The 13,609-nt window shown below is 41.8% G+C and overlaps 1 protein-coding gene across 3 annotated transcripts in view; it reads right to left on the bottom strand.

The window, feature by feature from the left end:
- scube1 (signal peptide, CUB domain, EGF-like 1) overlaps window positions 1-13,609 on the bottom strand; it is a 250,963-nt gene that overhangs the window by 92,627 nt on the left and 144,727 nt on the right. For all 3 annotated transcript variants that reach the window (XM_078164991.1, XM_033614176.2, XM_033614175.2), the window contains exons 5-6: window positions 7,813-7,941; window positions 4,453-4,569 (exon numbers count right to left, since the gene is read on the bottom strand). In XM_078164991.1, coding sequence (XP_078021117.1) covers window positions 4,453-4,569; window positions 7,813-7,941 — 246 coding nt within the window. The remainder of the gene's footprint in view (window positions 1-4,452; window positions 4,570-7,812; window positions 7,942-13,609) is intronic.

Below are 13,609 nucleotides of genomic sequence, written 5' to 3' on the forward strand. Positions count from 1 at the left end.
TCTCCTTCTCTCTTCTGATGTGTGTGCATGAATGATTAAGGTGAGGAGCCATCCATGTTTCACTTCCTCACATCGCCCAAGCCGTGAGTTGCACATATGCGTGTGTGTGCGCTGCTGATGTTACACAATGTCAATCATGTGATGCGGTGGGAATTTGACTGGCGTTTTAAATCGGCCTATTTCAGACTGTTAGACTGACCAGCCTGTCGCAGCCTGTGTTCATTCCCCAAAGTTCAGAGCCAAGTCCGATCTGAGGTGATAGTGTGGGTACTGACACATCCAATTTTGGAGGCTAGGTTGAGGCCTAGAGCTCCTTGTCATGTTCCTCTGACCATTCTGAGCAGTTTTTTGGTGTGGGGTGGTGCATTGTCCTGCTGGGGGGCAGGGCACTGCCACTGGGAGTACCCTTGCCATGAGGTGGTGTACTTAGTCTTCAATGGTGTTTGGGTAGGTGTTGGTGTCAAGTGACATCCGCATGAATGACAAGACCCAAGGTTTCCTGCAGAACATTGCATTGTAACTAAAAGATTGATGTTATTAACTTCAACTGTCAGTGGTTTTAATGTTGTGGCTGATCAGTGTATATGCCAACATACGTCCATAGGTACTTAAAGAGTTACAGAGTGGGCACGTCTTAAAAAATTACCTTAAATGTTGTATAGTTGCAACAGCCTTTTGGACAAGTCAGCTCAGCCAGAATCACTTGAATTAATACAGAGCTGACTATTGCTATGACCTGAGCCCAGTACAGTGTGCAGTTTTTGAAATGTTTGCCCACAGTTTATTGATTTTGTCCTTCAAATTAATAAGTCAGACTAAGTCAAGTGAAAAAGAAACAACTTGCTACATCTGATGCAGCATCAAAACTGTATGAGACAAAGGGTCTCATGCACAAATTTTCAAAAACAAGAGAAAATACAAGAGAAATTTAAGAAAACGCTGCTGCAATACATTCTCACTCCCACCTCATCAAATGCAGACCCTTGGTGGCCCTTCACATCGAACTATGACACTGTAAGTACCCCTCCAGCATCAGTTTTGGACGCTCAAGGACGGACATCAATTCATACTTGTTACATCCATAGTGTGTTTTTACAACAAACTTTTGTTTTCACGGGCAATGTAGACACACAGTGCCTGCTTGTTAAATGCATCTCTTTTCAAAATAAATTTAGCACATATGTAAAAAAACTTCCTAAGATCCTAAGGTTCTGTTAACAAAAGCATGTGGTTAGGTTTACAAAAAAACATCATGGTTTGGCTTAGAATAAGTATGTTTGTTCCTAACATAATGTCATGTCACGTGACATGCATCAGAAGCATAGTATGCGACACATTATGTTGTTAGAAAAGTAACCCAACTGACATTTGGTTTCACACTGGAAACAAACAGCAGGCTTCTGGATGAAAGTTCAGTTTTTTGACCCATCCACCTCCCCTCCCTACCGCCCTATGCAGACTATCTCGCTCTTTATAGTACAGCAGCTGCTCAGAGCATCAAAAAAGGCAGTCGCACAGTATGTCTCTAAAGGGTGCCTCAGTGCATCGGTATCTGATGCTGGAGACCACTACCTGACGGGTTGGGAGTGAGAATGGATTTTGCTGCATGAGGCCCAGACTGTCCAGAGGTGAGGACAAATGAAACTAACATGACTGCTACATGACTTCTGATCAGTTAGAGAGATCAAACTCAGTTATGAGGGGTCGCTTCAATCTCTCACTTAAGTTCCTACTTCTACTATAAACTAAATGTTGTCATTTTCGGGAATAAAATTAAGCAATTTGAGGGCACTACCTCAATTAATTTGAAAAAAGTTATTTAAGTAAAATGAGGTTGATTAGCTTGAATTATTAATTTCTGCACGCTAAACAAATTGCAATTTTGTGCACACAAGTGATCAATACTACAACATTTGGCCAGGCTCCATAGATTAAGGACCCTTGAGGCCAAATTACATAAACTAGAACCAGTTTGAAGAGCTGCAGTAGACAACAGCAGAGAGGTAATAAGTATTTCTCACATGTATATCAGCAGGAAGGAGGTCTAGAAAACAGAGTTATGAACAGCTCCACTTACCTGGAACGTCTTATTCATCCTCTACTGTTTAGAAAAATAGCTGAACAGATGAAAATGAATATGTGATAGCCAGGATGTGGAGGCATTGCTTCTGTTGACAGTCATATGTGCAGATGAGCTGTCTGGGCAGAGAGAGCTGCCTGCTTGTTGAGATCAGCTGAGTTCTGACATGATGAATATGAGTGGGAGATGTGTCAGTCAGTCATTTTCCACCAGCTAGCTCAGGCGTTCCTCTAATACTCTAAACATATTATTGCTCATTCCCTGACACTTTACCACTGTGGTTTCCCTCTGAAGGTCCTGGAACTGGTGGCAACAAAGGCCTACCATGGCGCCGCCTCATGTCACCTGTGTCTTAGCCAAAAGAACTGCACATGAACGCACTATTGATACTATAGCCAACGGCTGATTAGCACATACCCTCTGAGCCTGCATGAGATGAAATAACTGTCTATAGCAGCAGGCAGTGATAGTCTGCGTAGAGTGCTCCAGGGATGACATTTTTCTGTAGGCCTATGGTCCCCTTTTTCAAAAAGCCTTTGGGATTTTTCCCTTGGATTTTGGATTATTGCAGAAAATGAACTCTGTGGCAAACACACATTATGATACTTAAACGTTTTGTTCAGCAAGATAGTCTACACAAATGAACACCACTTCCATAATTTTTGAAGCCTGATTGCAATCACCATAAATAAAAAGCTAACGTTAGGCTAAAAACAAACTCCACCACAGTTACATGGCTTAACATTGCCACTACAACAAGGCTGTAGAGCTGTGGTCAGCATGATGATGTTCTTTAGTCCCATTTAGCCAGTTGTTAGCAACCGCCTATTTTAGGACACATTAAAGCTTCAAAATTCATGAGTGGGGTATTTACTGACATATTTTATGTCATAGAACAAAACGTTTCTTTAACTTGTGTTAAACACAGGCCTTATTTCAAGGTATCTAAAAAACATTCAAAAATGGGTGCTAACTAATTTCTGGGTTTTAGGACTCATTCCTGGGGCACTCTATTCATCAATTAAAAAAGGGAAACAGGAAGACCATCAGTACAGATTCAAGATGCTAGTTAGCCAGTTAGCACATTAACAACACAATCCAATGTTGAAAGAACAAAGGATACTTACCATGCACTACTGAACAGAAGCATCAACAATTACGAAACAACTATTTCTGCAAAGAGCCTAATAGCTAAATAATAATCTTACCAAATAGAACAAGTTTGTTTCAATCTCATGCCCATTTGACTTTAGCCGTGTCTTTACTTTCTTCACTTTTGTCTCTCTTGTGCACTGATTTGGACTTGCAATCAGAAGGACTTCATTCACCAATGGGCTCTGAAAGCTCCACCACCAGTTGCTGAATTGGCTGAAAAACTGGCAACAAAGGCAGACTATAGTGCAACAGTGTGGGACACACTGTAAAGACTAGGGGGACAGACGCTCACCGACTGCCTGTCAATGATCAACGGGTGACAGCTTGGTGTGTCAGGGCCCATAAATACTTATGTGGCAGAGAAGATGGAAACAGAGATTTAGAGGAGACATCAACTTTTTTTATTTGCACCATGTACACCCTAATCTCCTGAATACCCTGCTGCAATTTGATTCTATCTCCACTGGAAGAAAATGATGTGTTGCTTCTTTTGTAACCACTGAAAGATGGAAAACTGAGAAATGTTTCACTCTTTACCTATTTTGAAATCCTTGCACCTATCGCAAGCAATGATTTTCATTTTGTGCCTGAAATTATAATTCTTTTAAGAAAAGTTTTAACATTCATGCTCATTTTACATTAGTTGTTAATTTGATTTCAGCCCATACAAAACTGAAATAAATTACAATAAAGACCATAAAATAATGCCATTATGTTTATTTTATTTTTTCTGTAATTTACTGACGGTCCTGCAGTTGTGATTTTGTAGGTTATACATAACAAAAGAACTTCTTACACCACTAATGCAGGTTAGACGCTGAATATAGCCTTAGGCTGGACTACAGCTTTCATTAAAAAGGTATCGACTGAATCATATTCTTGATTTTTTTTCACTGACAACCTGAAACCTGTGTCTCATCCATGTCATTATTATCAGTGTGGGTTTGTTACATTAATAAATTAGGGTAGATAAATCTGTTAAAGTGCTGGCCTTTTGTTTTTTCTGTGTTCAGAGTCTCGAGGGGTGGGGACAGAACTCACTACGACCAACCCCTGACACTTTTTCATTCTGTGACTTTCCTCCTGTTATCATCTGTGCTACACAAACAGTGTTCAGGACCTTCTATCATACAACAGATGTTACAGTCAAACAGCTGTGAGGGCTTTAGGGTACAAGTGTGTATGTAAACTTGGAAGCCATCTTAGCTGTCACTCACCGATGCAGGTCTTGCTGTCCGAGTGCAGGGCATACTTCTGGTGGCAGCCACACACCGGCCCTGTGTCCGTGTCATCACATGTGTGTTGACAACCGCCATTTCCATAGTTGCACGTCACTGAAAACAACACACAAGAAAGAACCCAAAGTTATATTTACAGTGTTTGTCTGAAAGTCAATGTAAATTTGTATCATATTTGATAAAAAGTGAAGATTCTATTGTTTGTAACATTTTAATATTTAGTTTTTGGGGACAGTTTTAAAACTTGGTTTGGTTTAGGCACAAAACCAATCTGGTTAGGTTCAGAGTTGGGGGGGATTAGGAGTTAGGGGTTAAGAAAAGATCATGGTTTGGGTGAAAATGATTACTTTGATAATCGGAGGGCCCAGTGTCCAATGCAAAGTTTCTGTGTTTTAAAAATTAGGTCTTAAAAATGTTCCTGAGTTCCTAGAAAACTTTCGGTCAAGAGGGGCCTAAAGGTGAAAAGAGAGAGAAAAGGTTTCTATTTCTTATTGATTTCATGAGAAAGATAAATAATTTGAAAGAATGTGAACAACACAGGGGATGGGAAAAGATGTGGAAGAGTGAGAAAGAGAATGCAGTTGTGGGGAAGAGATAAAGAGATGATGAGAGGTGGAAAACATGGGAAAGAGCAGTTTCTAACGGGGAGCTTTCACCGCAGGACCTTTCTTGGAGCATTTTTTGAGAACTCCTAAACCTTAGCCCTTTCTCCACCAGAGAAACCAGGGTTCAACTTTACTCCCTTGGCCCTAAAACAGCCAGCTAAGTACTACTTTTTAATGGGCCACAAACTGTTGAAATGGAGTTTGCCATAATAAACAGAACTGATTTGTCAAGCACTAACAATGTAAGACATCTGTAATTCATCCAACATTTTTACCTCCTAATTTGCCTAATCTTCCGTTCTTGAGGTGAAAAGGGAAAAACATGCGCGAATACACTTGGTGAACTTTTCCAAAGCTTTTCTCTAAACTTTGCACTTCCCTTACTTGGACCATTTTTGTATCTTTCAGGGATTTGAAGGAGAGAAGAAGAGAGGATGGGGGAGATAAACCTAGAATTGCAGTCTCTCGGGTGTATGCCTCCACCAACCAGTTAGGTTGTCATTTACTTCCATGACTGTCCAGACTCATGCAGCCATGAAAGTAGAAAATGCCTCACATATGGATATTGCTCAAAAGAAGATACATATTCTCAAACATGGATGCCTGATACACATCTTCAACCTGGCAGCACAGAAGATCTATACAATCAGCACAGTCTGAGGGTGTGCACCCGAGATTATTGTCACCAATTCAGTATCTGACCAAAGTCTCCCCTTCTTTTCCTGAGTTATGGTGTTGAGTAATGGCCAGAAAGTATTATGTCACAGTGAAGTTGACCCTTGACCTTGTGGATATAAAATGTCATCCCCATTAGCATTATATTCTGTTAGACATTTGTGTGAAATTTTATCACAATTAGTGTATATATTCTTGAGTTTTGTGAGGTTACAATGACCTTTAACCACCAAAATCTAATGGGAGTGCGAATTAAAAATATCATCATAATACAATATTTCTGGGACAACAATAAAATATTTGCTGATGTCACAAAGTCTGCAACACTATATGATTCAATTCAGGGATCTGCAATCAGTATGAGACAATATCAGTAAATATCCCTTCTTGGCTGCTTATCTGCCTGGTGCTAGGCTGCTAGCACTGTTGAATGTCAAGGACAGGGGTGTGCTTGGACAGAAATGGTGCCACAGAAATGCCATGGGAATTTCAAAATATTAGTATTAAATATGATATGTACCAATGTTTTCACTTTGCGTCAATAATATTGGATTGTTGATTGTTGAATCGATATATCTATCCAGACTTGTGTATTGTTACACCCCAAAAATGTAATCAGTTCATTGTCCAGGTAGACATTTGTGCCAAATTTGAAGAACTTCCCTCAAGGTGTTCCCGAGATATCGTGTTCATGAGAATGGGATGAGGGTGAGGTCACAGTGTTCTTGACCTTTGACCACCAAAATCTAACCAGTTCATCTTCGAGTCCAAGTGGATGTTTGTGCCAAATTTGAAGAAACTGCTCAAGGCACTTCTGAGATATCACGTTCACAAGAATGAGATGGGTGCAAGGTCAGAGTTACCTTGATCTCTGACCATCAAAATCTAGTCAGGTCATTGTTGAGTCCAGGTGGACGTTTGTGCCAAATTTGAAGAAATTTCCCTCAAAGTATTCTTGAAGCATTCCATTCACAAGAATGGGACAAGCAGACAGACGGACAACCCAAAAACCTTTTGTCTTTGGCCTCAGCTGTCTCTGGCGCAAAGACATTAAAAAAATGGATGAGGCAAAAAGTGAAGTAGGGGGAGAAAGTGGGAGACAGAAGGAAGAAAAAGGACGAGAGAGGTGAAAATGAGACAGAGAGGACACGAGAGGAGAAGGAAGGGAGGATGTGTGTGCGTGTGTGTGTGTGTGTGTGTGGGTTTGTGTGTGTAGACATAACTAGCACTTCTTTCATCACTTGTTTACTACTGTCCTGTGCCGCCATGCTCAACAGGCCGGCACAGCACTGGGTCCCTTGCCGCTAATGAAATATTACCACAGCGGGGGATGCATTAGAGCTTTTCAGAGGCTTTCACAATCTTAACACTCTCACTGTCTGAGAGGAGAACAAGATGTGATGCCAAACAAAGTGTAACTAAAAGCTTATTTCCCCCCCCCTCGAAAACAGCAGCCCTAAATTCCGTGGCTGCAGGCACTCGGCATGAAGAGTGAGAAACAGGGATGGAGCCGAATGGCGAGGGAGGGGGGTGAGAGACATGAATTCTCTCTACTGAATCCTTCAGCACCTTCAGCTTGGCCTGAAACGCTTAACTGATTTTGGTATTAAATGTCCACCCTCATATTTTACTGCTGAAGGCCTACTGGAACTTGTCCACCATTGCTATTACAGATGTTTATTACAGGAGCAGTTTAGAGCCTTCATCACACCAGCACGTACCTCAATAAAATCAAGTCTATGAAACAAAGTGTTAATACTTTGCTGCCATGTGAATTGTAAAACAAAGTGACAAGTAAATTGACTAAAGATTAACAGATGACAGAAAGCATTACGCAAAAGTGCATTTGACTACATGGAGTAAATAAAGACATCCAACGTCTGTGAGCTGCTCATTTAATGTGAGGAAATGTGAACAAAACTGACACATTAATCTGAGACTAAAGGTTGACCTTCAAGCACAGTCACTTCCTGGTCCGTGTGTGTGTGTGTGTGTGTGTGTGTGTGTGTGTGTGTGTTTGTCAATAAAGGGGATTACTCAGGTTAGGCGTGATACCTACATGTACAGTCTTTCTGGTTTTTGGCCAGTTCAAAGCCAGGACGGCACTCACACGACACCCCGCCTTTGCCTGGAGCCTCTCTGCAGATGTGGGCACAGCCGTGGTCCTTGTTCATGCAGTTCATCCCGTCTGTGCAGGGGACAGAGACAAAGGGACAAAGAAACTGTAACCACTTTTTAATGATGTGGAACTGTACAGGGGTGAACTTAGCTGACCAGTGATTATCTCCACCAGCACACTTGAGTTCACAGCTTAGCTTCAAATCCAACACATTCTCACTTCGCCCTTGTCACATAGCAACGTTTGGTCATGGACTTTCCACACTGAGATATGATGTGTAACGTACCCTGGGTCAGTTGGTTGTTGATATTCTGGAGCAACGTTTTTGCTGTTCCATGCATTGTCTGTTTTCAAAATACACTTCGGTTTTATCAGGAAATGTACAGTTTGCATACAGTCTCTTTCAAAGTAAACACACTACATTGGAACAACATCACAAATTGATGTTTTTTACCTTCAACAGCAAACACATGTGGTTATGTTGTGCCAACACAGGCACGTGGTTGGGTTTAGGAACAAGGAATAGGGTTTAACTCTACAATCTTACGGGAAGCAAACAACCTGGGTGAAAGTCAGGGATTGTTACATCCATCCACCACCACTCCCACCCACCCTACTTGGACTTCCACCACCTTAACTTTTGTTGTTGTCCCACCGCACTTCTCCCTGACACCACCGGGTGCCATTAAACAACAATGGTGACCAACCACATATCATGCTGACATGAAAGGACAGCTTTTTTTGTCGGTGTCTGACACTGGAAGTCACAAACCAAGCACCAGATTTAATGATTTCAGAGGGTGATCAGGTTCAAAAACAACCCAGCTTCATCAGGGCTGTGTGGGTGTGGTTTGACCAGATTTGACTGACAGTAACCAAGTGACCCACCCACTTCGAACTAGTATAAAGAACCGAGCGGCCCAGTCACCAGAAGAAAATGTTGGCTTTGTATGTTACATGAAAATGAATATGTTACATTTGTACATTTTATATCTATACCTATATCAGCATTTCTATAATGACATAGCTGACTTTGTCATCAGGAGGTGGAGGGGATGGTGGATGGCGTGCCACTAGGCGAGATGTCTGCCAAGCATACCACAAAACCAGTTGTTTTTTAGTGAATCATTGCTGTGTTTCCAGGTGTGTTAGTACTGCTGTTTTTCCAGCAGAAAATATCCCTCAAAATGTGATTTTTATTTATCAAGACATTGCTTTATTTTCTGCTGAGACAGTGCCATGCAAAGCATTCGTTGATCTTTTTCTAAGCACAACTCAGTGTCTTTTGTGCCTAACCCTCACAACAGTGTTATCAAAATGTAAAGACATGTAAAGTTTTAAAATACTGTATCTGCTAACTAATAATGTACACATTTATTGTACCTGTGGTTTGCAGAATCGTACAGTGCCAACATTTACTCTGGCACCTTGGCTGAACACAGAGAACAAAAGAAAAATATGTGTCATGTGAAATGACCAAAGCTGTTGTAAGTTGCTAACTAATGCAGAGAATATTGTGTTCATGTAGGCACCAATCACTTGTGGTAAGAAGCTGATTGAGAAAATACATACATTTTCCTTGACCATGATATAATTATAGAACTTTAGGAACATCATGCCTATTGTGGCTACACTGAATGCAGGGGCATTGTTACCCAAGACCCTGATAAGAGGGGTGCTGAAAATGGAATAATGAAAAGTTTGGTTTTGTTTGCATTTTATTCTTGTCTTTAAGTAATTAGTGCCATAACTAAATTAAAACTGAATGTTGGGGGCGTCGGTAGCGTAGTGGATAGTGCTGGCGCCCCATGTATAGAGGTGATGACTTGCTGCAGCGGTCGCAGGTTCGACTCCGGCTTGCAACCCTTTGCTGCATGTCAACCCCGATTCTCTCTCTCTCACCCCATTTCAATCTGTCCTGTCCATTAAAGGCAAAAGCCCAAAAAAATAATCTTTAAAAAAAAATGAATGTTGTATAAAAAATAGTGGAAGCTCTTTGAAGTCCCTCTGGGCCTTTACCTTAGCCCTTGCTGAAAATGTTTAGTCTGCTCCTGCACAATAGGATATGTATCTAAAGGCAGCTAGAGCTGAGTGAGTGACTGCTTATGCTGCTGAAGCACCAACGTACACTGCTGTGTCTTTCCCCAAGAAAGGGAAATGTTGTTTTCCAAAATAATCCAAATCAGGCCCTATGTTCTCTCAGCCCAATGTACCCTCATAAATGTTTTTTTCCAATCCAAATAGGGCCCTATGTTCCCTCAACCTTGTGTCCCCTTATGAACCTTTTTTTCATGAAAATTAGGCCCTATTTTCTCTCAGCCTTATGTTCCCTTATGATTTTTTTTCCATTCAAATCAGCCCCTTGTTCTCTCAGCCCTATGTACCCTCGTGAATATTTTTTTTCAAATCCAAACTAGGCCTTTGCTAGGCCTTAAGCTCCATGTTTCCTTTGCACCTATGTTCTGTCAGCACCTATTAACTTTTTTTTACATCTTAATTAGGGCCTATGTTGTCTTACCTTTATATTCTCACATGAACTTTTTTTTCCATTAAAATTAGGCCCTGTGTTCTCTCAGCCTGATGTCTCTTCAGCATCATAACCAGGCATTCCATAACTTGGTTTGGGTTAGGGTTAGACAGATAAATGAACAAACAAACAGACAGGGGTGAAAACATTACCTCATTGTTGGACGAACTGATCTGAGGGAACACAGGGCTTAGGAAACATATCCGTGCTCCCCTTTCTTAAGTCCCACTCTCTCACATAATAAAATCTGAACACATTTCCTTTTCCTCATCAGCACCAATTAAGCCCTGTGCCTTAATTTATGCTTCTGCTTTGTCCGTGTTTTCAGCTGTAACTGATCTGAGGTTTCTCCCTGTCAGCACTGACATGGCTGGTCTTCCCTCCTCCTCCTTGTCTCATTCCCTCAATCCCTTCATTCCTTCACCCAAGCCTGTTTGATGCGGTCTCCTATCCTGGTGATTTGTAGAGCACACTGTGGCAATAATATGTGAAATAGGCCAGTGTTTAAATCTTCATCAGCTGGGGGAGGAAGCAGGGAGGCGGAGGATGGAGGCCCAATGCTCTCCAGAGAGGCAAGGAGGGAAGGAGAAGCCAGCCAAAGATATCACTGAGCTCTGGGAAGAACTGGAAAAGAAAGTTTGGGAGTGTGTGGAAGTCCACCCATCATGGCACAATTAAATGTCTTCAATCATAAAGGATGCTTTCTTTCACAAAGTTTCTCCCAAGGTTTTAGGTAGCTTAACTGACAATCTAGTGTTAACATTTTGCTCCTCATGCCAATCATCAAATCTTGTAACTGGGCTGTATAGATTCATTTCTTTGTGACTTTTCAGAAGAATATTTATTATTCTGAATTGGGAGTATCAGGCAAGAAACAAGGGCAGAGAGAATCTGCCTTCTCAAGAACAGAAAAATACACCTCACCACGACAAAATAAACTCACTTTAAAGGACACTTCTGTTACCAAGACATCATCAGTTTGCTCCTTATTCCATCTTCTGTTGTTTGCCATTTGCAAGTTTCTCGATGTTTACTAGCGTGATAGGGAAGTCCTCCTCTAGTGAAAATGTGAGGTAATTCTTTTCACTGTGGAGTTATTTTTCCATTAATTTCTAAATCAATCGATCAGTTTGTTGTTCCAAAAAATGTCAGAAAAAAAAAACATAAGCTGATGTCCTCAAATGTCGTTAGGTCCACAACCCAAAGATATTTGGTTTACTATCAAAGAGGGGGAAAAAATTCACTGATTATCAAATTTGTTATATAATAATTGGCCATTCATTTAATAGTTGACAACTAAACGATTAATTAATTGTTGCAGCTCTATAACAATAATTTCATCCCAAGATTTTTCTCATTGACACGTCCAAGTTCTCAACATTATTCTTTGGTGGTTTGTAGCTATAGTGCTGGTGGTTTAAATGCAAGAGCTACAGTATGGGAGTTGCACAACACTGGGACAACAATGAAAATAAGGCGGCAGAATCCCAAGTAGGGCGGGTGATGTATGGGTGCAACAACCACCAACTTTCACCAAGGAGGCCGTTGTCTGCTTTCCATAAGATTGTAAAGCCAAACCCTGTTGGTCGTTCCTAAACCCAACCCTACATTTTTGTTGCCTAAACCCGACCATGTGCATGTGTGGGCAAAACATAACCATGTGCGTTTGTTGTTGAAGGAAAAAAATGTAAATTTGCGTTGTTGTACCAGCGTGGTGCATTTATTTTGAAAGAGACTGTAGACAAACTGCATATTTCCTATGAAAACGGAAGTGTATTTTGAAAACAGACTATGCATGTAACAGGCTGACATCCCAGCACTCTCAGTGACTACAGGTGGCACTAACGTCACATGTCATGAAGACATTTGAGAGGCTCGTTCTCCAGCACCTGAGGCCACTGCTCTCTGTCTTCCTGGACCCCCTGCAGTTTGCTTACCAGCAGCACATTGGTGTGGAGGATGCCATCATCTTCCTCACTGTGAGAGTCATATTCTTTGACTTCTCCAGAGCCTTCAACAGCATTCATCCCAGCCTCCTGAGAGACAAGCTGCTGGATATTCAACTTCACTCGGACATCACTGCCTGGATTTTGGATTACCTCACGGGCCAGCTGCAGTACGTCAGGGTGGATGGCTGCGTATCTGAGGTGGTGTCAAGTAACACCGGGGTGGCCCAAGGAACTGTTCTGGCACCATTCTTCTTCATCCTCTACTCCTCTGATTTCAGGTTCAATTCTGGTTCCTGCCACCTCCAAAAGTTTTCCAACGACACTCCATAGTCGGATGCATCAGCAATGATGACGAGGAGAAGTACAGAGGACTGATTGAGAGCTTTGTCAGGTGGAGCAACCGAAACCACCTAAAACTCAACATCAGCAAGACTAAGGAGGTGTTGGTGGACTACCGGAGGAACCGGAGGCAACCTGCCCCAGTCCATATCCAAGGCGAGGAGGTGGAGATGGTGGACTCATACAAGTACCTTGGGGTCCACATCAACAATAAACTGGACTGGACTCATAACACAGCCCTCTATAGGAAAGGACAGAGCAGGATGTTCTTCCTGAGGAGACTCAGATCGTTTGGTGTCTGTAGTGGGCTCCTCCAGACTTTCTACCAGTCTATGGTTGCCTGTGCACTCTTCTTTGCTGTAGTGTGCTGGTGGGGTGGAGTTAAGACTGGTGAGGTCAACAGGTTCAACAAGCTTGTGAGGAAAGCCCGCTCTGTGGGTGGACTGGACCTGGACAGTCTGGAGACAGTGGCTGAGAGGAGGGTGAAGGACAAAATCTGTGCAATCCTGGACAATCCTTCTCACCCCCTACACAACGAGCTGTGGCTGATGGGCAGCTCATTCAGCCAGCAGATTATCCCACCCAGGTGCAGGACTGAACGATTCAGACACTCCTTTGTGCCCACCACCATCAAACTGTACAACAGCAGGTTGGCTTAAGCTACATCCAGCTCTGAACTGACTGATCTGAATTTCCCCTCTGGGGGATAAATAAAGTATATCTTATCTTATAACTTATGGAGAGCCCTTGCATTGGTATACACCCACAATAACTGTGATTTGTAAAAGACTAGCCCACTTCTGCCCACAAAGGTTTTCCACTCATTTAAAAACTTTAATCATTCCTACATAGTTTATCCAATCTTAATCAAATTTCATATATACAGCCTAACATATTTGGGGGAAAACTTTTTTTCATTCCC

Source organism: Epinephelus lanceolatus, chromosome 23 (assembly GCF_041903045.1).
Source record: "Epinephelus lanceolatus isolate andai-2023 chromosome 23, ASM4190304v1, whole genome shotgun sequence".
Classification (NCBI taxonomy): domain Eukaryota; kingdom Metazoa; phylum Chordata; class Actinopteri; order Perciformes; family Serranidae; genus Epinephelus; species Epinephelus lanceolatus.